At 49.0% G+C, this 25216-nt stretch overlaps 2 protein-coding genes across 2 annotated transcripts in view; one reads left to right on the top strand and one right to left on the bottom strand.

The window, feature by feature from the left end:
* Positions 1–79: 79 nt before the first annotated feature.
* Positions 80–22233, top strand: LOC310707265 (intestinal-type alkaline phosphatase-like). The gene is made up of 11 exons (XM_083504259.1): positions 80–569; positions 5031–5147; positions 8646–8761; positions 10625–10799; positions 11926–12098; positions 12804–12935; positions 15032–15104; positions 17309–17443; positions 17616–17807; positions 19557–19673; positions 20548–22233. Exons 1-11 carry the CDS (start codon positions 509–511, stop codon positions 20808–20810), a joined length of 1554 nt encoding a protein of 517 aa, XP_083360385.1. The 5' UTR covers positions 80–508; the 3' UTR covers positions 20811–22233.
* Positions 22234–23915: 1682 nt separating this feature from the next.
* ECEL1 (endothelin converting enzyme like 1) overlaps positions 23916–25216 on the bottom strand; it is a 42869-nt gene continuing 41568 nt past the window's right edge. Inside the window, exon 17 of the mRNA XM_083504090.1 lies at positions 23916–24446. Coding sequence (XP_083360216.1) covers positions 24347–24446 — 100 coding nt within the window. The 3' untranslated portion in view covers positions 23916–24346. The remainder of the gene's footprint in view (positions 24447–25216) is intronic.

Below are 25216 nucleotides of genomic sequence, written 5' to 3'. Positions count from 1 at the left end.
TTACCTTCCTGCTGGAGCGGTACCTATTTATCTACTTGCACTTTAACGTGCTTTCAAACTGCTAGGTTCAAGATATTAGGAGCATCTATAACAGAAGGCACAGGAAGGAACCGGCCTGGGTGAAAGCAGGAAAGTTTAGGCAGAGCCCAAAAAGAGTGAGAACAAGACAATGAAAAGAAACAATGGAAGAGGAGAAACCGTTGGGGGCAGAGAGAAAGCACTCTTAAAAAGTGAGGACTGGAGACTTGAAACCGGTGTGGAGGTTGATCTTCTGCCAAAAGCCTTGGAACCGGCTTGATGACCGCACCATTGCACATTTCCTGTTGCCAGCAGCAGTTGTGAAACTCCCCAGGGTGGGGTCTGGTGAAGGGAGGAATCTGGGTGCCACTAATGATGGTTTGCAGCTGTCCAAGTGTCCAAAGGTCTCCCTGGGTTTAGTCTTATAAGTCACAGAGCTTCCTGAAATCTCTCCCGCTTGCCCTGAAACAGCTCCGCTCCATTTGCAGCAATGTGGCTCTCCGGACTGGCTCTCTGCCTGGGGCTGGCATTCGCGGGTGCCATCATCCCAGGTAATGTGGCCGGGTTGTGAGGCTTGCGTCTGCTCCTCATCCACTCTACTGGGTTGGTACCAGAGCTTAGGGAGATGGACATGGCTAGGGTGAAGAAAGATTAGGGTGCTCGGGTCATGCCCAGGGTCTCCAAAATGGCAAGGAGGAGGGCAACCAAAAGGCCTGGAAACGATGCCTTATGAGGAACGGCTAAGGGAGCTGGGCATGTTTAGCCTGGAGAAGAGGAGGTTAAGGGGTGATATGATAGCCATGTTCAAATATATAAAAGGATGTCACATAGAGGAGGGAGAAAGGTTGTTTTCTGCTGCTCCAGAGAAGCGGACACGGAGCAATGGATCCAAACTACAAGAAAGAAGATTCCACCTAAGCATTAGGAAGAACTTCCTGACAGTAAGAGCTGTTTGACAGTGGAATTTGCTGCCAAGGAGTGTGATGGAGTCTCCTACTTTGGAGGTCTTTAAGCAGAGGTTTGACAACCATATGTCAGGAGTGCTCTGATGGTGTTTCCTGCTTGGCAGGGGGTTGGACTCGATGGCCCTTGTGGTCTCTTCCAACTCTATGATTCTATGATTCTATTCTATGATTCTATGATTCTATTCTCCTGGAGTGTCCTCAGAATGGGAAGGTAGGATGTATCAAGAGAAATCTCTCCACCTGGGATTTGTGAGGAAAGTTGCCCCAGCTGAATAATTGCCTGGGGTCTACTGTGAAGTTCAGGGGCGCTGAGCGACTTTGGAGTGGGTCTCTTTTGTAGATAAATTTTTAATGTTTTCATCATGTAGTTCTTTTTCCAACAATCCTTATTATCACATTATAATCCCTTTGACTCTGCCGAGTCCTGACTTCCTCCCAACCACTGGTATATACATCACATACTTTTTCTGTATATTATTATCATAACTCTACTCTTTTACATTGAAGGTGTTATTCCACTCCTGCTAGTGTCTTAATATTTTTGTTGTTCTCCTTTATATATTCAATAAATTTGTTCCAATTGTCACTGTATCTCTGGTCCTCTTGGTCCCGGATCCTTCCTGTCAATTTGGCAAGTTCTGCAAACTTTATCATCTTCACCTGCCACTCCTGGATGCTTGGTAAATCTTGTGTTTTCCATCTTTGGGCCAGTAAAGTTCTTGCGGCGACTGTGGCGTACATGAACAAATTCTGGTCTTTTATTTTAATTTCTCTTCCCACCAGTGGGTCTGTTTTGTTGCAGTTCCCATCTGCTATGGAAACCCCTGAAAGATGACCCAAAGTCATTGAAATACATCAGAGCGGACTCACCTTCCTTGTAGGTTTTTAAGCAGAGGTTGGATGTCCATCTGTCATGGATGCTTTAGCTGTGATTCCTGCATTGCAGGGGATTGGACACTGAGGTCCAGCTCCGAGGGCCTTCTGGCGGTTCCCTCCCTGCAAGAAGTGAGGTTACAGGGAACCGGGCAGAGGGCCTTCTCGGTGGTGGCGCCCGCCCTGTGGAACGCCCTCCCATCAGATGTCAAGGAAATAAACAACTATCTGAATTTTAGAAGAAATCTGAAGGCAGTCCTGTTTAGGGAAGTTTTTAATGTTTGATGTTTTATTGTGTTTTTAAAATTCTGTTGGGAGCCACTTAGAATAGCTGGGGAAACCCAGTCAGATGGGCGGGGTACCACCACCACCGCTAATAATAATAATAATAATAATAATAATAATAATAATAATAATAATAAACAATCATTAGATGACCCTCTGGGTCCCAGGTCTACAATCCTGATTCAATGAACTTATGTAATCACTGTATACAGATCAGCATATTTCACCCCTTCTGATAAAACATAAAGGGTTCTCCGTTTTCTTAAAGTATTCTTCCATCGCTTCCCTTCCCCAATCAGTATGTGCAATGTCGTTTATCATGTCGTTTATCTGGTCGTTCATTAATAGTAGTGATACACTTGGCTTCTCTCCAATATGTTGCATATCAAGTTCCACTTGTCGAGGGTTTACAGATAAATAATTTCCTTATCCGATACTGGGATATTCTACTGAATGTCTGTTGAAAAAGAGGATGGGTTGTAAAATTGAAGCAACAAGGTGTTTATCTATTGTAACTTGCATTTTCAACTTCAAACCAATAAGTCTGTGTTACTGAGCATATCTATGGGAGCATGGGGGGAAAAACATATTTTATTTTAAACATTTCCATACTGCCCTCCAGCTGAGACAGTCTCAGGGCGGTGTGCCAAAATAATAATAATAGTGAAGATATTAACACTGCAAAATAAAACTGTGGAAGTACCTATTAAAATTGAGGGAGGGGACACTCTTGCGCCAATGGTTCTGACTCTGAACAAGACAGCTTCCTATGTTTAAAAATATGTCTCTCTAATTATTACGCACAGCTAAATCAGCTTATGTGTCTACCTTTCTGTCTAAGAGTTCTTACTTTGCAGTTATGCTCCCAGCCACAGAAATAACTGAGACAATTGCACATTCCTTCCTTGGTTTCTCCTGCCTCCCATCCCCTCAGGTGCATTGAATTTTGAATTGTAAGCTCCTTGGGGCAGGGGCCTCTTGTACTCTGCACCTTATAAGTGTCATGTGCACTGATTGCACTGGATAAGTGATAAAGAAAGCCAATTAAATTTCACTCTCTATAATCATCCTAAAATAGACACTTGTTTCGGCTGCCAGGCAAAACATCTTGAGTGTAATAAAATTTATCAAGGTTCAATCGTGATTGCCTGGATGAATCGGTCCAAAGTCTACGGCTCCATTTGGAGCAGGTGTTTGAAGTTGAAATAAGCAAGTTCTATACCTGGAGCAAGTTCTCCATTCACTGTGTTTGTTTTTAGTATTTGGTTGGAAAAAAAATGTAGGTATGGTAAAATAAAAAGGAGAATTCCCTGGTTGCCTAGATCAAGGCTCGGGGCAAGTACTTTTGGTGAGAGAGCCCCAGCAGAAATTTAAAATCACAAAACAGGCAGCAAAGTAAAACGTGGAAATATAGGCTGCTTGACCTTTAAAATCTCCCCTTCTAAAGTTGCTTCCAAAGTTCCTCTTCCCTTAGCATAGAAAGAGACCACACATTTGGTAAGTTAAAAATGGTTTACTTACAAACTCTTCAAAGGTCAGATTCATGTGCTTTTCCATACAGCAGCAAGAAAAGACAGGCGGTATAGCTTTGGTTCCAAAATGGTAAATGTTTCTCAATTATTTGTACGGAAACACAAAGATGGCTTGCTGAAGCCACACAGTCGAAGCTTGGAGCATCCAGCTTAGACCTCTTTACTGGTAGGGTTTGTATGGTGGAAGAGTAGGAAGTGGTAGAACAGAGTTTGGTAAGCCAAGGTGAGGGGAAGCGATCAAGCTAAGCCTGGCAGGACAGCTTACTTTATGGTCTTAACCCCTTCATGCAATAATTTTGCAACTTGAGCAATAATTTATTTATTTATTGAGCAATAAATGCAACTTGAGCATGTTGGTTATATGAGGCTGATTTATCCCACACACCGTTCATTCCTGGTTCTCCAGGCCTGACACTCCTCTTTTTCTGGGGATTTGATATGCAATCTCTCCCTCACCAGTTAATTGCAGGTTGCATGTGATTACTAAGGTTGCTTCCAGGCTGCCAGTATTTTGCAGGAGGAATACGAGCACATACTAGACATTAAGGTCTGTGCAGTTAAAGTGGCTCTGCTTTCCTGGGGCAACAAATCCACTTTTTAAACAACAGCAAACTTTGTGCAGTTTGGAAACCGACAAGCAAGCAGGTGTGCTGAAAAGTGTGAGGTCAGCAAACGTTGATCCAGTTCCGGGCACCCCAGTTTAAGAATGATATTGACAATCTGGAATGTGTGCAGAGGAGAGCAACCAAGATGATCAAGGATCTGGAAATCAAGCCATATGAGGAGCAGTTGAGGGAACTGGGTATGTTCTGTCCGGATATGAGGAGTCTGAGAGGAGATATGATAGCCATCTTCAAATATCTAAAGGACTGTCACATGGAAGAGGGAGCAAGCTTGTTTCTGCGGCTCCAGAGGGTAGGACCCCAACCAATGGATTTAAATTGCGAAGAGGAGATTCCGACTAAACATCAGGAAGAATTTTCTGACAGTAAGAGCTGCTCCACAGTGGAACAAACCCCCCTTGGAAGGTGGTGGACTCTCCTTTGGAGATTTTAAGTAGATGTTGGATGACCATCTCTTGTGGATGATCTAGCTGAAATTACTGCATTGCAGGGGGTTGGACTAGATGACCCTCAGGAATCCCCTCCAATTCAATGAGTCTATTCTTCTATGAATGGGAAGGTGTATATCCTCCCTGCAGACAAATCAATACTAACCAATCTATCCTTCATGTAGGCTTTGTGGAAGCAGATCAGGATGAAGTTCAATAAACCAGTCATCTGGAGGAGCCATAAGAAAGGTTTGCACTTCCTGTTTGCCAACCCTAATTCCTGGTTGTTGTTTTCTGTTCCTCAAGCTCAAGAGGAGAAGCCCTCCTTCTGGAACCAGCAGGCTCTCAAGGCCATCGAGCAAGCCCTAAACCTTCGTCCCCGGCACTACAAAGCTAAGAACCTCATCCTCTTCCTGGGAGATGGTAAGTGGGCAAAACGCTTGGGTTGCGCTCCCCTGTCTGTGTAGCATGAGCAAGAATAAATTCTTCTCTCTGTGCACGCAGAACTAAGCGCACACAGAACAATGTGAGCCCCAGTGTAGAACCAAGTCAGCACTCCCAAGACGAGGCTTCCCCAACCCGATGCTTTGCTGATGTTGTTGGGCTTCAAAATGCCTGGAGGGCACCAGGTTGGGAACAGTGGTGTAGCATGGCTTGCCAGATCCTGGGGCAACACGGAAGGAAAGAAACAGACAGAGTACGCTTGCGCATTCAACTGCCTAATGCAGTGATTGTCAAACTTGGCCCTCCAGCTGTTTTGGGACTACATTTCCCATCATCCCTGACCACTGGTCCTGTTAGCTAGGGATGATGGGAGTTGTAGTCCCAAAACAGCTGGAGGGCCAAGTTTGGCTATCACTGGCCTAATGGCTTCTGTGTCACCCAGGAGATCATAGCCACAGAGATAAGAAAAGAAAAATCATTCCGTTGTCTGGAGAGGTCACTTCCTGGTTCTAGGAGAAGCTGTTTTCAACGGAGCCCAGTGACGGAAACACACAGCTGTTTTGAGACAGCACCAGGTGTTGGGATTTTGTGCCCCTAACAATTTTGTGCCCAGGGCAACTGCCCCGTGGCCTCCCCCCACATGTTACGCCACTGGTTGGGAAGGCTGCGTAGTCAAACAAGCTCCTTTCCCTGAGCCTTGCGTTTCCAAGAGCCAGCCCCAAGGATGCAGAAGCTTGCTTTCCTCTCCAGGTTGTGTTTGATGCTGATAAACCGATTTGGACAGGAGTCCTATATCAAGGGAAACGCTATCGGTGCATTAATGGCTCTCATTAACTGGCATTAAATGTTCAGAAGGTGTGTGCCATAATGATTTGCTGGTCGTGTTGTCAGTAGTCTTCTTTGGACTCTTGATGTGCTTGATGTGCACAATTCAGGGAAACTCTGGTTCCAAAGTCAGGAAGGAAACAATTCCGGAGGCTGCGAAGATTATGGGAACTGATGGTTATGCAAATTAAGTGAGATAAATTAATAACGTAAGAAGATCAGGCCAAAGTCCCACCTATTTCAACAATCATTTCACACACTGGCCAACCTATGGCAAGCAGGCCATGAGTGCAATGTCAATGTGTCACTCTTTTTTATAATAATAATTTTTATTAATTTTCAAGTACAATCCAATAATAGCCTCATTATAACAATACCAAAGTATAATACAATGACTAATACCAATCATTCAAATACCGAATTATATAATTTAGGTGCCGCCACCCCCACCCCGCATGCTAGAATTGATGGTTTGATTATTTTCTTTATTTCTGTGTTCCAAAATCTTATTAATTTCAGTTTCATATCGGTCAAAGTAATAATCTCTTATACAACAACTGCAATATTAATATCTTCTATTCGTATTGACACATTAAGTGATGTATAGAACTACCAGTGAGGCACTCTAACTATAACCTTGTTCTTCCTGTGTGTGGCAATTATTCTGTCCGTGGTGTTTCTTCCTGTCCTTGTAAAATGTTATGTCTATCTTTTCCTGTTTGTTGCTGTTATCTGTCATTCCTTGGGCGAAGCTGATATCCCATTATCGTTGCAGAAATTTCTCCGTTGCTCTGTCCCGTGCTTTGTTGTTTTGCAACTTTAACAACAGCTGCAAAAATCACTCTGTCCCAATAAATAGCCTGTGTCACTCATGTTCCCCAGCTTTGTTTCCCGTGAATTTGCTAAGGAGAGCCTGCAGGGTCAAGAAAAAAGTCCCATCTAGTACAGTATCTTGTTCTCACTACGGTCAGCCACACACTCCAATGGGGAGCCTGCAGTCAGAACCTGAGTGCAATCTCTTTGCCGCTGGTAAAAAACTGGGGTGCAAGGAGTGGTGGACCAACATTTGGGGCTTCCTGAACTGTCACAGGGGCCCCTTCACAGCCAGCAATGAGCTCTGGGTAACCTCTGTCATCTTCTTCAATTGGGTTGTTCCATGACAGATCTCCGCAAAGTTTCCACGAGTTTGTGTTTTTGGGGATCCACCTGAGGACTTGTGTGAACTCATCGTTATTCCTCTTTGTTATGACCTCTGTTTAAAAGGGGAGGGAAGCATCAGCCGCAGCAGAACAGCCAACTTAAACACAACACTCCACCTTTACAACACCTGTGCTTCTGACTCTGAAACCTTGGGATTGTTGAAATATATACCAAAAACAAATTAATCAATTTGAGTCATGCAACTCAAATTGGGGACTCAGCCATGTAAAAAAACAAAAACAAAAAAACCCCAGCATTTTGAATGTGTTATAAATATGCAACAGCAGATGGCAATGAAGAGCAAAAAAAAAAATCTTTGTGATTTTCCATAGTGGTTTTTTCCTTTTGTTATAACGGTTTAATTTCTGGCTTATTTATAGCATTTTATTCCTGTGTATAGATCCACCCTGGGTCTACTAGACCCCACTTTTTTAAGCAATGTAGACTAAAGCCGTTTCTGGGGCCCTCTGGGATTGGGGGCCCTGGGGTATATGCTTCGTTAGTTTCATAGATGATCCAAAGCACCAGTCCCTCTTTCAAACCATCTTTCCTTCTGTTGCCTTAAACTGGGTTATTTTTTGTTTTGGTAAGTCAGGGAGTGTGAAATACCCCATTTTTCACTCCATAAGACGCACCTGACTGTAAGACACACCTAGTTTTTAGAGGAGGAAAACAAGAAAAAAAAATATTCTGAACAAAACAGTGGATGTATGATTTTTGTGGTTCATGCTGTGGCCACACACATGTGATCTGATGGTGAATTTGGGTGACCCAATGCAAAAATCCTGAGGATCCATGTATATCTGTGCTTTGTAACCACGTTTTTGCGCCATTGTGGCCCCAGGAAACAGTGGATGCGTGATTTTTTTGGTGCAGGCTGTAGCCATGGACATGCTATGTGATCTGATGGTGAATTTGGGGTGACCCAATGTAAAAATCCTGAGGATCCATGGGCTTTTACCTCCCCCCACCCAGGCAGCCTCCTCTAGGTCCCTTATCCCTCTTCCGATCCCACTGATCAGCTGTTTCCTTTCAACACTCCCTTCCCTCTTGTTTGCCTTAGTGTCAGTTTTTTGCTCCTCCTTTTCTTCTAATTTCTCTCCTTATTGCTTTAGTCTTCCTGTTTCCTTCCTTTGCAAGTTTGCCGTCTTTACCTCCCCTCGCCCAGGCAGCCTCCTTTATCTCTAGCATCCCTTATCTCTCTCCCCAATTCATGCTTTTCGCCCCTGGGCAATTTGGCTCCAGGGTCCACGCATTCTCTCCATAAGACACACAAACATTTCCCCATACTTTTTAGGAAGAAAAAAGTGTGTGTTGTGGAGCGAAAAATACAGTAGATGTCGTTTCTCTGGGAGGAAACTGGTCTGGGAACACTGTGGATTGAAAGGCATAAGAGGTGTTTGTGTCAGGATCCTGTGGGTTGCAAACCTTCTCACTCTGTCTCCCTGTCAGGCATGGGCCTCCCCACCATCACCGCCACCCGCATCCTGAAGGGAGAGATGATGAACCGGCTGAGCCCCCAGTTGCCTCTTGCGATGGATGCCTTCCCTTACGTGGCTCTTTCCAAGGTGCCTTCCATCTGCGCTTGTCCCTGCAGTTCCAGGGGCGGGGGGGGGGGGGGCAAATGGCTTTCTGGGAATTGTGCCTTCCTTTCCGCTGAGAAGGTTCTTTTTCTCTACTTGAGGCCAATCAGGCAGTAATTCAGCAGGTGAAGCCTGTACTGACTGCACCTTCTTTGGGCGAGGCTCGTAGCTCAAGCTCTCACCTTGCATGCATGCAACTGCCAAGTGCAGTCTTAACATAGCTGTCAACTTACAGATTTGAAAATAAGGGACCAGCAGCCTTGAAAATAAGGGATCAACAGCCAAAATAAGGGATTTTCCCAGCACAGGTATGTTCAACTTCTGAGCCCCTCTGAGCCAAAGGCAGAAAGCCCAGCCAGCAGCCAAACGAAGCCTCAAGCGGTGGTTCCCACAGCGCAGCAACCCAGCAAAGGGGATGCAGCAAGGAAAACCACTGTCACCTCTCCGCTGGGAAGCGCTGAGCAAAGGCGAGTCCCCAGGCAACGCGGCCGATTTGATCGGCACAAGGCATGCAAGCTCCACCCCCCAGTCGTTCTTAGACTCCTTATTGGGTGAGCAACGCAGCCAAGCAACCCAGTTGGAGCCTCCCTCCTCCCTGACCGGCAGGGAGGGAGGGAGAGGAGCTGCTTCCTTTGAAACCCGGGAAATTTAAGGGACATCATCAATCCGGGAGAGCAGCGGGACATGGCGCTGGGATAAGGGACTTTCCCACCAAATAAGGGACGGTTGACAGCTATGAGTCTTAAGCAAGTTGGTTTGGGGAGCATTGCTGGAAGAGGCGGCAGAGAGCCAGTAAAGGACCTGTGGCAGCTATATCACATTTTCCCATTCATTGGCCATGGAAAAGCGTCACATGATTGAATTTTCACCTGCTGTCAAGTGTTGTCTGCAATGACTGGTAACCTCTCTCCAGGGGTTGAGAGAGGGGTTCTTTACTGGAGATGCTGAGGATGGAAGCTGGGACCTTCCCTCTCCTGCAAAGCAGATTCTCTGTCCCTGAGCTACAGCCTTAGTCAAGGTGGGGTTGAGGAACCACAGAGAACCCAAAATCAATGCAAGTGGGGCAAGTGTGGGAGACATTTCCCTTGGGTCTTCAAGTGCGGAGACTCACACCCAATTCCTAATTAGGTTGTATTCAGTATGCATTACCAGACGGAGTCCTAAGAGTCTGCCAGAGCTTACCAGTGCACACACACTATACAGTGGTACCTCGGGTTAAGTACTTAATTCGTTCCGGAGGTCCATTCTTAACCTGAAACTGTTCTTAACCTGAAGCACCACTTTAGCTAATGGGGCCTCCTGCTGCTGCTGCGCTGCCAGAGCACGATTTCTGTTCTTATCCTGAAGCAAAGTTCTTAACCTGAAGCACTATTTCTGGGTTAGCGGAGTCTGTAACCTGAAGCGTATGTAACCTGAAGCATATGTAACCCGAGGTACCACTGGTAGTGGAAAAACATGTCACCTTGGCTGTCTCATCCTCTTCCAACCACCTTACGGCCACCCCATCACCCCACAATTTCTCATCCTTGGAAAAACTTACTCAACCCACTTTTCCAAACTCTACGTGCAAAACCCTCCATGCACCTTACCTCAGTTGTTTTTCACTTTGATGGTCAGCTGTTAGCTTCCAGCCATGTGGTTTTGCCATGTTCTTGCGTACGTGACACTGTTCTCGCTGACAGAAATGCCACAAGCAATTTTCTCACGTCCTGTTCACGGGCTGCAGGAAACGGCTGCCTATCGTTCCCTTACCCCAACAGTAGGGCCGGCCTCCCAACAGCTCACTGGAGGGTGTGAGAGGGCAGCCTTTAAGCTTCTTCCCAGCCATGTCTCCTTTGGTTTTGGCAGACGTACAACGTGGACCGGCAAGTACCCGACAGTGCTGGCACCGCCACCGCCTACCTCTGTGGGGTGAAGGGCAACTACAAAACTATTGGGCTGAATGCAGCTGCCCGGGTCAGCCAGTGTAACACGACAGTTGGCAACGAAGCCGTGTCTGTGATGCAGAGAGCCCGTGCAGCTGGTAAGATGGAGGGCACAGATGGAGAAACAGAGTCTCATTCACATGAGGGGTGGGATTAAAGCACTTTTATTTCATCACAAAGAACCCTGGGAACTGTAGCTACTAGCAGGCGCTGGGAGTAAACTACAGTTCCCAGGATTCTTTGGGGGAAGCCATGTGCCTTCAATGTATGTTGTGTCCAACACCCGGCCTGCTAGGTCTTCTTGATGCTTTAAGAGAAATGTTTTGAGTCAGGATAAGGCCCCTGGGTCAGAGCCTTCTTGGGTCTGGAGGTGGAGCAGAGCAGTTTGTGGCAGATCTATTTGCCCAAGACGTACAGCTAAAAAGAACATCAGAGGAAGTGGGGTTCATGGAATCAATTTGCCAGCCCATGGTGGTTGGCAACCATTTTTGTAGCCATCTGGGTGGTTTGTCTGTCGAAAGCTCTCCGATGCTTGTAAGGAGTCACAACACCTCCAGGCCACCAGGGGGCAGCACCCCAACACTTGGTTACAGAAATGTTTTTGTGTGTGTGCCCCCCCCAACTTAAGGTAAAGGGTAAAGGGACCCCTGACCATTAGGTCCAGTCGTGACCAACTCTGGGGTTGCGGCGCTCATCTCGCTTTATTGGCCGAGGAGCCGGCGTACAGCTTCCGGGTCATGTGGCCAGCATGACTAAGCTGCTTCTGGCGAACCAGAGCAGCGCACGGAAATGCCGTTTACCTTCCCGCTGGAGTGGTACCTATTTATCTACTTGCACTTTGACGTCCTTTTGAACTGCTAGGTGGGCAGGAACAGGGACTGTGCAACGGGAGCTCACCCTGTTGCAGGGATTTGAACCACCAACCTTCTGATCGGCAAGCCCTAGGCTCTGTGGTTTAACCCACAACGCCACCCGCGTCCCTCCCCCCCAACTTAGTTGGCTCAGGGCTTGCCCTCACACTTGCAAACCCTTAATCCCAGAGATGTAGATGGTAAGCATGGTCCTTTCATACTTAGGGGAGGCACTCAGAACATGCCCAGAAGCACTGTCTTCTCCTTCCTCCAAGTTTCTGATCAAAGATGAAACCCCAGTTCAATCTCTTGCCTGGCCCAGACAGTCCCTCTTGCAGACAATCTCTCTCTCTCTCTCTGTGTCCAATTTCAGGAAAGTCTGTGGGGATCGTGACCACCACGCGAGTCCAGCATGCATCGCCCTCCGGGAATTATGCCCACGTGGTGAACCGGAACTGGTACTCGGATGCCGACATGCCCGCCTCAGCAATTTCAGAAGGCTGCAAGGACATCGCTCAGCAACTTGTTAAAAACGTCAACCTGACGGTGGGTTGTGGAGAGGGGCAGCAAACCTCCACCTTTCTGGGCCTGCAATCTACTCCTGCCCTCTCTGCTCTGTTATCCTGCTTAGGGCAAGCTGTGGGGCAGCTTTTGCCAACCTGGTGCCCTCTCCCCACTTGCGACTCCCTGCAGCTGTAACCCTGCATTCTTCCTTCCTGCCTGGGCGTCCCCCTCTTCCCCATCACGCTTCCAGGCTTACCACACATTCTGAACTTACATTTTGTACTTTTGTAACTTAGATAGTAGCTATAAACCTGCCCCTCCATTTTTCTGCCATAACTGCTGCTTCAAGACCTAGATTATGTAAGTAAATACTACTTTTACTTCTTCACAAAACAATGTTGTTTTAAAGGGGAGACACCAGGGAAACCCACCCTGTCTTAAAAAAGCGTCCTGGATTATTGCTTCCAGAAGGTTAAATCAACCTTGTTTTAGCTTCCAAGTTTAAGCTGCAAAACATGGTATTCTGTTGATCTCACCCACTTGAGCAAGGAAGGATAATAACTATATCATATATCCTCTCCCCGTGCCTGTATAAATCCATTCCTCCAGCGCACCTCTCGAGGTGTCCTTGCCCTGGGTCCCTTCAAACCTGGGAAATCTCCAGCCAAGATGGCTCCCCTGAGTGCTTGCTTTCGCTTGTGTGCACATTCACACAACCCTTCGTATGACATGTGACTTTCTTGACAGGTGATCCTGGGAGGCGGTCGGAAGTACATGACTCCAGCGGGCACTCAGGACCCCGAGTACAACACCAACTCCAGCAAGGGCATTCGCCAGGATGGCAAGAACCTCATCACAGAGTGGCTTAACTCCTCGCCGGTAAGTTTATTGCACCAAAGTGCTTTTGCTTTTGGAATTGTGGACTTGACACTAGGATGGTGTAATAAACAGAAATCTGCCCTTATTCCCTTATGGGGGACACAAGAGCCCTTATAGAGTCCTTCGTAGGTTCTCCATCAGTCGGAGAAAAGAACAGAGGCCAACCAGAGAATATTGAGAAGCAAAGCAGCTCATAAGCCTGATCTTTATTGATCTGTTGCAACAGGGTCTCCCCTCACACGCAGGAAAGGAGGAGGACCCAGAACCAAGGTGTGTTCACCCTTATATAGACATTTTAAATTGCCTGCCTTGGAGTCCAAGACCACCCCCAGATACATCATACATACATCACAGAAGGGGTGTAGCTCAAGATCAACCCCCCCCGCCCAGACACATCATACCTACATCACAGAAAGGGCGGTCTACAGCAGAAATCTGAGTTGTTTATCTCCTGTCATTGTTTATCTCCTGTCTGGCAGGTTACCTGTTAATGCTTGCCCTGGGGAGCCTGGCCAGTCCTTTGTAGTAACAAATACCCAGTTCCTGAGCCAGGCCACAGGCTCACCCCATTCATACACAGATATACCCTTAAGACAGGATTTGTGAAGGAAAAGACAATTTTGCAGAGAAAACATTTGGTCAGATTGGGAGCCAAAATGGCTCCAGGACTGCCCTCCTGCGCTGCTTCAGACATGTGGCTCACATATTTATGTACATGTTTGCTTGGTACATTTATGAACATTTATTATATACATAAGACCTTAATTTATTTATTTCAATGGGAAGCAGGTGTGTACGTGTTGTGCAACATCATTTGCAATGTACTTTGGCTGTGCACACATTGTACACCTCTGGAGCACGTTTTCCCTCGCAAAGATTTTCGGGCACCATAGGGTTACAATTCTCAGTAGCCCTTATGAAATTGCAGCTCATGCAATTCTTTGAAGGATAAAATGTCTCTGATGTTTTAGCTGAGTTTACTGCATTGTAGGGGGTGGGACTAGATGACCCTCGAGGTCCCTTCCAACTATGATTCTATGAGATAAGAGGTCAATGCTGGGTGTGTCCAAAAGGGGTCTTGTTATTTAGTCTGTGGGTCCCATTGGGCCACACAGCCAGCCATCAGGGGAGGGACTGCAGCTCAGCAGAAGATTTGTGCTCATGCTTAAATTCAAAAGATGCCGGGTTCAATTCTTGGTACCTCCAGTTAAAAGGAGCACATGACAGAGAGCTCTTTCTGCTTCAGCGTTTGGAGAGCGGCTGCCAGTCATGTGGGGAGAATTTCCCCTTGTGGGTTCAAGTATGGTAGCTCACACCCAATTCCCAACTAGTCAGACTTTATTCAGCAATGCATTTCTGGACGGAGTTATAACACTCTGCGAGAGCTTAGAATGCTCTCTGTGTAGGAAAAATATAGGGAAAAATATCTGTGTAGGAAAGAGCCAGTGTGGTGTAGTGGTTAAGAGCAGTGGACTCGTAATCTGGGGAACCGGGTTCGCGTCTCCGCTCCTCCACCTGCAGCTGCTGGGTGACCTTGGGCCAGTCACACTTCTCTGAAGTCTCTCAACCCCACTCACCTCCCAGAGTGTTTGTTGTGGGGGAGGAAGGGAAAGGAGAATGTTAGCTGCTTTGAGACTCCTTCGGGTAGTGATAAAGTGGGATATCAAATCCAAATATGCAATCTTTGCTATTTCATTCTCTCCCCATCCACCTTCTGCCACCCCGTCACCCCACAATCTCTTATCCAACCACAATCCTTGGAAACACTTACTCAGCTCAATCTTTTTTACTGTATGCGCAGAGCCTTTCTTGTGCCTTATCTGGAGCTGTTTTTCACTTCAACAGCCAGCCGTTAGGGAACTCCAAAAGTGGCTCTTACCAGTCTTCTGGTCAGGTCTTGTTTCTGCATACATGATGCTGGCCCAACTGAGAATGCGTTTAACAAAAACCCCACCTCACAGAGGGGACAATATTGGAGTAGACAGGCAAATATTCTCCAAAAGGAAACACATTTTAAACTGTGGTGGATATGGCAAGCTATGTTGGGACTGAGAGGCGTAGAAAATATCCCCTCAATTCTTTGTGTTTCTTCCTAGGGCACCAAGTACGTCTGGAACCGAACACAGCTCCTGAGTGCTGCAGACGACCCAGCTGTGAGCCGCCTCATGGGTAACGGGTTCAAATCCCCATTTGCCTCCCAGTTTCTTCATCCATGGTGTCTTAGGCAGCTTACAGCTTTAAAGCACATTATTTCCCTCAAAGGGTTATGGGCAATGTAGTTCACCCCTCGCAGAGTGACAATTCCCAGCAACCCTTAACAAACTACAGTGCCCAGAATTCTTTGAGAAAAAGAATATGCTTTGAATGTGCTTCAAAGGCACACACAGCCTTATTCAGCCCTGTGTTGAAATGCATATCACTCACCGCACTTCCCAGTTACAGCGATTAGAAGCGTTTTTCTCAGAATGCGTTTAAGACCGGTTTATACACACAGGAGAATCAAGCAGAAATCCTGGACTGAACCGCTTTGGGCTGCAGATTTCCCTGTGTCTCTCTTCACGTGTGAATGTTTCCTCATGTGGGGAGTGAGGGAAGCCCCATGACATGTGTGAAATTCCAGGAGTGAGGGTTTTGTGGCACAGCCTTCAGACCAGCACTTCTCTCCTCTCACCAGTCCCACTGCACACAAAATGGTGCCTTCTGGGAAAAGCTGTAACCCTGGGGTGGGGAGCCATTTTCAGCCCCAGAGACAAGCTACTGGGACCTGTCAATCACCTGACAGCACGACAACTTCAGAGCTCCCGAGGGCTCCTTTGCAGCCATCTCTTTACCTGCCCCACGCCTGGCTTCACATATGATGCCCAGGTGGATGTGGCTTGGAGAAAACTGTTCCGTTCAGAGTCCCTCAAGGCTGCGAACAGCGGGACTGCTGTGGCGTCCAGTCCGCTTCCACTGTGCCAACCTGCTTCTCCCGGCTACAGCAGAGTATCTTGCCCAGTGGTGTCCCTGTGTGGAAGGAATCTCAGCCATGCAGTAAAACTCTCGTACAACGGCTTCCTCTATTCTATGAAGCGTTCATTGTACAGCAGCAAAATGACAACAGCCAGGGGAAAGCGAAGACACGATGCTTCTCCTGTCGCAGCCGAAACAGAAAGTAAAAACGTTCACATAATAAAGATGCGAACACACCCCAGTGACAGGACGCCATTTCCCTTGAGCTGTTAATCCTGTAAGCTCTGGGTATCCTCACAAAAACAGCCTCACAGGTCAAAACAGGACCCTGGATAGTTCTTATTTAAGCCAAGAGGCCGGAGTTTGCCCAGCTCTGCTGTAGCACTTGGTTCTGCCAGGTTGTGTGAACTGTGGCTTGGAGCGGGCTAGGAACGCATTCTTTCTTCTGACAAATCCTCTGACTTGGGCTGGTTGGATGCAGGGGAATGGTGGGAGGAACCAGCTAGGGAATCCCCAGGGGAAGAAGACTCAGAACCCGGGGAGTGGTGGTGGGATGACACTGAGTGGACAGACGGAGAAGAGGGAGAGGAGTGGGAAGAGGAGGTGTCGGAAGCTGAAGAGGTAACAGGGCTCAGTGAGCTGGGAGAGTCTGTGGCAGAGAGCAGTCCAGAATCAGAGGCAGAGGCTGAAGCAGAAGAGGCCAAGAGGCAGAGATGAGTCAGGCTGCTGAAGAGTCCCAGGTGTCTCCTACTCGTCCTGTGACAAGTTCCCCTCCTGCCTGGTCTCCCAGAAGTAGGAGAGGCATGAAAAGGGCGGAGGAGAAAATAGCGTCCCACAGGTGAAGTCTCAGATTGCTTGGGGGAAAACCCTGGAGAGGACTTAGACAACTGTAGGAAGGCAGGAGCCTTCAGTCTTGGCAACTGCTTCATGGGGACCAGACCCACAGGGATGAGCTGCTGTGCTCATTAGGCCTGACACTCAGCCAAGTCTGCAGAGATCATGTTACTGCTAATAAAGACATAACTCCAACTTTGAATGGTGTGATTGACTGCCAGCTGACTCTTGGACTTCCTCTCACGCTTCACGCCTCAAAACAGTCCTTTCTCCCATGATGCACTTAGAACAGGCTGTTGTTCTCTCTGTCATCCAGAGAGCCAGTGTGGTGTAGTGGTTAAGAGCGGTAGTCTCCTAATCTGGGGAACCGGGTTCGCGTCTCCGCTCCTCCACATGCAGCTGCTGGGTGACCTTGGGCCAGTCACACTTCTCTGAAGTCTCTCAGCCCCACTCACCTCACAGAGTGTTTGTTGGGGGGGAGGAAGGGAAAGGAGAATGTTAGCCGCTTTGAGACTCCTTAAAGGGAGTGAAAGGCGGGATATCAAATCCAAACTCTTCTTCTTCTTCTTCTTCTTCTTCATCCCCAGGCCTCTTTGAACCTGGCGACATGAAATACGAGCTGGTCCGCAACAATCAGACCGACCCATCTCTGGCGGAGATGACTGAGGTCGCCTTAAAGATCCTCAGCCGCAACCCCGAGGGATTCTACCTCTTTGTTGAAGATAAGTTGGGGCATCTTCTGGGCTGCGTTGACCAGGGTTTGGGTAGAAAGCAGACTGGGATCTTGTAGTTAAAAAATTGTAAACAGCTCAGTGAAAGGGGGATCCATTAACTGGGGCGATTGCAGGTGTTTTCCCTGATCTCTCTCCTTCTAAGTTGCCCTTTTCTCCGCACGAGGCAAGATTGACCTGGGACACCACAACGGCATTGCCAAGCAGGCTCTCACCGAGGCAGTGGAGTTCGACAAAGCTGTCCAGCGGGCAGGGGAGCTGACGCAAGAAGCCGACACCTTGACCGTGGTGACCGCTGACCATTCCCACGTCTTTGGCTTTGGCGGCTACACGCTGAGAGGCTCCTCCATCTTCGGTATGGGGCTGGTGATGAAGCCGTTGGTTCTGGTTCTGGTGGGCTCAGCTGGAAGTGTGTGTGGGGGGGAGGGCCCTAGATCAGGGTTAGAACACCTGCCTTGAATGTAGAAGGTCCTGTAGGACTGAGGAAGCCCATTCTGAAGCCCTGGAGAGCCACTGCCTGCCAGTGCAGACAATGCAGAGCTACATGGGCCGTTGGCCTGACTTAGGATTGTAGAATTGGAAGGGACCCTGAGAGTCATCTAGTCCAGCCCTCTGCAGTGGGGATATCTCAGCTAAAGCATCCACAGCAGATGATCATCTAATCTCTGCTTTAAAACCTCAAAGGAAACAGAGCCCACAACCTCCCAAGGGAGTCGGCTAAGGAACGGCTAAGGGAGCTGGGCATGTTTAGCCTGGAGAAGAGGAGGTTAAGGGGTGATATGATAGCCATGTTCAAATATATAAAAGGATGTCACATAGAGGAGGGAGAAAGGTTGTTTTCTGCTGCTCCAGAGAAGCGGACACGGAGCAATGGATCCAAACTACAAGAAAGAAGATTCCACCTAAACATTAGGAAGAACTTCCTGACAGTAAGAGCTGTTCGACAGTGGAATTTGCTGCCAAGGAGTGTGGTGGAGTCTCCTACTTTGGAGGTCTTTAAGCAGAGGCTTGACAACCATATGTCAGGAGTGCTCTGATGGTGTTTCCTGCTTGGCAGGGGGTTGGACTCGATGGCCCTTGTGGTCTCTTCCAACTCTAGGATTCTATGAGTCTGTTCCACCATTGGTCCGCTCCTCATGTCTTCCTGATGTTTAGTTGGAATCTCCTTTCTTGTAACTTGAAGGCCCTTGGTTCAAGTCCTACCCTCCAGAGCAGGAGAAAATAAGCTTGCTCCATCTTCCATGCGACAGCCCTTGAGATATCTGAAGATGGCTCTCAGATCTCCTCTCAGTCTCCTCTCTTCCAGGCTAAACATAAGGCAGCTGTCTATTTTCCAAAGGTCTTCAGAACTGTGCTCCAAACCACTGGAAGAATGTGGTGGTAACAAGGCAGTGAAGATGCACAGCCTCTTGGGCTGCGTCCAGAAAGGGCCATGGCTTAGAGAGCAAAGCCTGTGTTTCGCCTGCCAAAGGTCCCAGGTTCAATACCTGGCATCCCCAGTTGGGGGGAAAAAAAGATGTTTTCTAGTAGAGTTGAGAAATACTTCTGCTGTAGATCTTGGAGAGCCTCTGCTGCTCAGAGTATTGAACTAGATGAACTAACAGGCTGAGTGGCCCTCCAGGGATAAAAGCATAGAATCGTCGAGTTGGAAGGGACCCCTGAGGGTCATCTAGCCCAACCCCCCTGCAATGCAGGAATCTTAGCTAAAGCATCCATGACAGACAGACACCCAACCTCTGCTTTAAAACCTCCAGGGAAGGAGAGTCCACAAGCTCTGTCTGGCCCTCGTCACTACCCTCTCCTTGCGTCATGCCTTTCAGTGGCTCTGCTTCACGCCATGGGTGTTTTTGCCTGGCTGGAATATGCCCTTGAACTCAGACCATGCCTCTCGTTTGTCTGGATGGGGGTTAGGGAGGGGTGCGTGCGAGTGTGTGTAGAAAGCAGCCTCCCACACAAAGGCAGAATGGGCATGCCCTGCTCCGCCCACTTTTGCCATTGGCCCTTGGACCCACTGGAATTCGGCCCTTGGGAGCTTGCCCAGAAAGGAAACCGGCCCTTGGCCTGGAAAGAAGATTCCTCACTGTCCACTACGCTCCCTCCACAGGCTTGGCCCCTGAATTAGCAGAAGACAGGAAGGCGTACACATCCATCGTGTATGGGAACGGGCCGGGCTACCAGATCACCAGCCAGGGCCGCCCCAATTTGACCGAAGAAGAGAGCGGTAAGAGGGATGGCGCTGCTGAATTGGGGAGGCCTGGGGTGGGGGTGGCTGGACAGGGCGTGTGGTCAACATTCAAGGCTAATTTGACTCTATGGCAGGGATTCTAAGGCCACAGCAGACGTCACCCAAGGGTGTTAATTGAGACGGCAGTGGTTGTGGTGTTTAACCCTCCCTATGTCATTTTCTGGGACGCGGGTGGCGCTGTGGGTTAAACCACAGAGCCTAGGACTTGCCAATCAGAAGGTCGGCGGTTTGAATCCCCGCAACAGGGTGAGCTCCCGTTGCTCGGTCCCTGCTCCTGCCAACCTAGCAGTTCGAAAGGACGTCAAAGTGCAAGTAGATAAATAGGTAACGCTCCAGCGGGAAGGTAAACGGCGTTTCTGTGCGCTGCTCTGGTTCGCCAGAAGCGGCTTAGTCATGCTGGCCACATGACCCGGAAGCTGTGCGCCGGCTCCCTTGGCCAATAAAGCAAGATGAGCTCTGCAACCCCAGAGTCGGCCACGACTGGACCTAATGGTCAGGGGTCCCTTTACCTTTACCTTTATGCCATTTTCCAGATCTGAGGTTCAAACGCCTCCACCCACTTATTGTTGCACCAATCCACATCAAAGCTTAACCCTCCACTCCATACTTGCTTTAAAGTAATACCCACCCATCCCCCAAAACTAAGGGAGATCCTGTTACTGATCTTCCACATTATGTGTGGCCTGGACCCTAAGCCTGTCCAGTGTCCTTCACAGTCGTAGGCAGTAATGCTTCTGAAAATCAGTTGCTGGAAACCACAGGTTTCCACCAGGCATCTGGTTGGCCTCTGTGAGGGGCCCCTGGCCTGATCCTGCAGCCTCTTCTTATGTTCTTCCATTCCTCTCTGTAGAGCGTGACGACTACCACCAGCAAGCTGCGGTGCCCCTTGACTCGGAAACCCATGGGGGCGAGGATGTGGCCATCTTGGCAAAGGGCCCCATGGCTCACCTATTCCATGGGGTGCAGGAGCAGACGTTTGTTGCCCATGTCATGGCCTACGCTGCTGGCATAGAACCATACCAGGAGAATGGCCTGGACTTTAACTCTGCCAGGTTGACAAAGCCCACCTTGGTGACTCTTCTCTTGGCCTCCTTGCTCCTTTGGGCCTGTTAATCCTCCCCTGGACAACAACTCGGGGATACATCTCTCTCCTCTTTCTCTCCTCTGGACAGTGCTTCCAACTCTGATGCCACATAGAATGCACCCTCAAGAGCTTTGCTTCTTAAGCTAAACAAGTGTCCTCCATCCTGCTGAAGGCTGAATCAATGAATGTCTTCCATCTTGTTCCACCAAAAGTGGGGTTGGCAGTTCCAGTCATGGTGTGAACATGCAGGAGCACAAGCAGGGATATCTCTCATTTCAAGGAAACATGAATTCCACTTCTGACACCAGTGTTGCACACTACCCCCCAATCTCTGAGCAGTGTGAGATTCCAGTGATTCCAGGTGCTTAGGAGTCGGAATGAGGAACAGCGGAGACGGTGGTGCCTCAAAAGAGGGTGACATGCTCAACTTCAGACCTGAGAGCTGCTCTCCTACCTAGACCTGAACGGTGGGTGGTGGTGCACCAAAAGCATGATGCCATGAATGCCACAGGGAGACCATGCCCAGCTTCTAGAATGCCAAGCAATGCTCAAACCCTGCAGTGCCCCAGTCCTCCGTTTCTCGTAATCATTGTTACTAGCATTGATAGGTAGAGGCTGGAGCTGTGTGTGTGTGTGTGTGTGTGTGTGTTGTGCAGTTTGAAAGGAGAGGTTCCTTGGGCAGCTGACAGGCTCCTTCCCATCAGCTGATTCTTCACTCCATGCCAGTCATCATGGAGATGTGACGTGATGCTTCCTAACCCAACCATCACACTTCCACCTGGATTTGCCATGTCTGACTGGGAATGGTCTCTTAAATAACCACCTGTGCTCCAGATCAGGACGGCAAGGGAGCTGCCAGGGACCATATGAGGAGGGCTGCACTGAGGAAAATGGTGGGAGCTACCCTCTTGGTGTGGTGTAGTGGTTAAGAGCGGTAGTCACGTAATCTGGGAAACCGGGTTCGTGTCTCCGCTCCTCCACATGCAGCTGCTGGGTGACCTTGGGCTAGTCACACTTCTCTGAAGTCTCTCAGCCCCACTCACCTCACAGAGTGTTTGTTGTGGGGGAGGAAGGGAAAGGAGAATGTGAGCCGCTTTGAGACTCCTTCAGGTAGTGATAAAGTGGGATATGCAGAGGGGCTTAGTTGGGAAGGCAAAAGCTGGGAAATACTGGATGGGGAACAGCTAGCAGAAGAAACACTAGAAGAGAGAGAGTCAACAGATTCACGGTCTCTGGATAGTATCTACCCCCTTCCCCCAAAGTCCTGGAGAGCTCAGAAAGTGTCAGAACAGAAAACACAGAGGCTCCAAGCTCAGATTACAAGATGTAGAAGTGATGTAGATTAATAGGGACGGATCAGGGAGTGAACTTAATTGGGAGCACCACCATTCTAGTCAGATGCTTTTTTTTTTGTCCCTTGTTGTGTTTATTAAAGAAACTAACTGGTAAGAACTCTCTTTTGTTTGATCTGCTCATTTATGGCCACGGGGGGAGGAAGCGGATTCCCTGAAGCCTGACAGGAGCACAGAGACCGGCTGTTTTGGTTTCTGATTGGCTGCGCCTCCATCTTGGAATTCTTCCTCCCAGAGGATCTGAGCCCAAGCATCTTCTGGAAGTGACATAAGTGATAAGGCTCTCCGTGGCCACTAACCTCAATGGCTGTGTTCTGTCTCCACTGTTGGAGGGAGCAATTTTTTGCATACAAGTTGCTGGAAACCAGAGGAGGGGAGAGTGCTATTGGGCTGATCCAGGGACGCGGACTTAGAAAAAATATTGGGGGGGCCCGGGAAAGCTCATGAATAATAAATAAGCTCATGAATATGCAAATAAAGTGGCTCCGGCCCTAAATCGGGCAAGCCACGCCCCCCAGCCAGCCGATTGGCTGGCTGGGAGGTGTGGCCAGTCGGGATTCCCCTGTTCTCGCGGGATTTCCGGCAGTGCCTTGGCTGGGATTCCCTTGGCCGGGGCTCTCCGATTAGGGCGCGCGGCTGGCTGGCTGGCGAACGAGCAGGTGGGGAGGAGGCGGGGGACGGCGGCGGCGCTCTGGTGGAAGGGCGCCCGCCCGAGATTATTGGGGGGGCTGAGCCCCCCCAAAAAATTTTTTGAGGGGGCTCGAGCCCCCTCAAGCCCCATGGAGTCGGCGCCTATGGGCTGATCCTGTGTACAGACCTGATCCTGCGTGCTCTTCTGATGTTCCTAAGCAAGACATTTTAATTCAATTCTATTGATTCATTAAATTAAATTAAAGGATAAGGTAGCATAGATAGCAGGTTGGCGTCTCCTCCAAGCCCTTGGGAAAGGGAGGGTTGCAAGAAGCCCAACGAATAAATCACACCCCTTTGCCCATGCAGACAAAACAGCTCTGGCCTTTTAATTCGACATGATCAGCAGCAGAAAAATACAGCGCGACATTTTCTGTACAAAGAGCCACTTAGCCCTACAGCCCAGACAGCGCCACCTGCTGGCTAGGAGTGTATGTGAAGGGTTTGGGAGATTGGGGTGGGGTGGGGGGTGCGGTTGGCCACACAGCTGACCATGCCAGCCTGCCTCCAGACTCTCACTGTTTTGCAGACAGGAGCCGATCGCGTATCGGCAAACTCAGGTTGCATTTGGGCTGGCCTCCTTCCACAATGAATCTGTCCCCATCTAAAAAAAAGATTGACCTTTTTTTTGCAGCAAGGAGAAATGTGCTGGAAAGTATGGGATAGCAATTGCTTGACGCGATCCTGTATAACCTCCCTGCAAACAGATCAAAATAAAGGCTCGACGGAACGGGGGTGCCGTATAACCTCCCTGTGACTTTTGTGTAGGCAGTTCAGGACGAGTGCTTGCCTAGAAATCACCCTGGTCCTCCCCCCTCCCCAAATATCTACATGGCCTGCATTCCCTGGTGTGCTTTTGCGCAGGGGAGAAGGGGACAGGTGGCGCATGGCATGCCAGGGTGGGCAGCCTGGGGCAGGTGGGCGTCCCTGAGCCACAGCTGCCCCTTGCCAGGCCTACTGACCATTTTAGAGAAGGCCCTGATCAATATTTCCAGCACCCAAGGAGAGTTTGGGAAGGAGCTGAGCTTGAGAGGAGATCTGGAGCTTTGAGGGGAAATTAGGAGGCACCTTGGTTTGGCCTCGTCCGCCATCTTGTTTTGTTTTGTTTTCCCAGATTTGGTTGGAGAAACAGGCCTCACGTTTGCCACCTCCATCTGGCTTGGCTGTAGTGTCCTCTCTTGGGTGGCCTTGCCTGAGTTTGGCTGTTCCTCTCCCAACAAGCAGCGACACAGGTGTGCACAGAGGTCTGTGTGAGGTCTTGGGGAGAAGAGTGCCCAATTTCTGCAGGAGTCGGTCCATCCCCACCTCCCAAAATAATGGCCCTTGTCTGTCGGTGTGCATGTTGGTCCCTGAGAACGGGGCCAGCTCGGAGCAACAGGGTGTGTTTGTGTTTGTGTGTGTGAGTGTGTGTTTCCCTCATTTTTCTCTGTCCAGCTGGTGGGCAACGAGGTTTAGAGTGGTGGCGACTGAGCCCGGCGAGCGTTTCGGCAAACGCCAGGGGTGGGTTGGAGCGCGCGGCTCTTTCACCAGACGGAGCATTTGTGAGCCGGGTTCATGGGCGAGTTCTTGGGGCAGTGGAAGACCCGGCCAAACTCCTCAAACTGCGAGACGCTGCCCAGGACCCTACAGGGGAGAGGGAAAGAAGAGAGGAATGACGCAATGGCAGCCGCGAAAGCCTGAGAAGGATTGTTGTATAAAACGAGAAGTGTGGGACTGCACCTAAGATGCCTCCCCTGTTTTGCAACCCTTGATTCCTCACGTGGAGGCTGGCTGCAGGGGCTTGGTAGAAAGAGGGAAGCACTTTTCACATGCTCAGATTCACTCTTTGCTCCTTCTTCTCAAGATCTGGTGGCTGCATCCTGACCGCTGAGAGGGAACTGTTTCAGATTTAAGCCCCTGGCAGCTCCAAAGGATTAGAATCATAGAATCATAGAAGATTTGGAAGGGACCCAAAGGGCCATCTAATCTATCCTATCTAACCTAAATTTATCATTAATTTATTTCCATTTATTCCCCAGCTTCCATCTGACTCAGGTATGAAATCTCTCCTAGGCCTTCACCCCTCTCTGTGTGTCTCATTCCCCAAAGCACGCCCATTTCCCTGGCTGAAGCTGCTGACCTGAAGGTTTCTCCTGCCTCGTTCAACATGCAAACACACCATGTCCCAAATTCGGATATTGGCCTGCCTGCTCTTAGAGCAGGCATCCCCAAACTCAGCCCCCAGCAGTTTTGGCACTACAACTCCCATCATCCCTAGCTAAGAGGACCAGTGGTCAGGGATGATGGGAATTGTAGTCCCAAAACAACTGGAGGGCCGAGTTTGGGGATGCCTGTCTTAGAGGAAAGGCTGGTCTACCAGGGATGCCCCCAGCATGGCAGGGGAAATTTGCTGA

This window comes from Podarcis liolepis (assembly GCF_965112155.1).
Source record: "Podarcis liolepis genome assembly, chromosome: 5".
In the NCBI taxonomy this organism is placed as follows: Eukaryota; Metazoa; Chordata; class Lepidosauria; order Squamata; family Lacertidae; genus Podarcis; species Podarcis liolepis.
This window is presented reverse-complemented; position numbering and strand designations above follow the sequence as displayed.

Coding starts and splice junctions, on each gene's coding strand:
- LOC310707265 (XM_083504259.1), top strand. CDS start 509: ATGTGGCTCTCCGGACTGGCTCTCTGCCTGGGGCTGGCATTCGCGGGT. Junction 10,800..11,925: donor GCAGAGAGCCCGTGCAGCTG/GTAAGATGGAGG, acceptor GTCCAATTTCAG/GAAAGTCTGTGGGGATCGTG. Junction 19,674..20,547: donor TTTGACCGAAGAAGAGAGCG/GTAAGAGGGATG, acceptor TCCTCTCTGTAG/AGCGTGACGACTACCACCAG.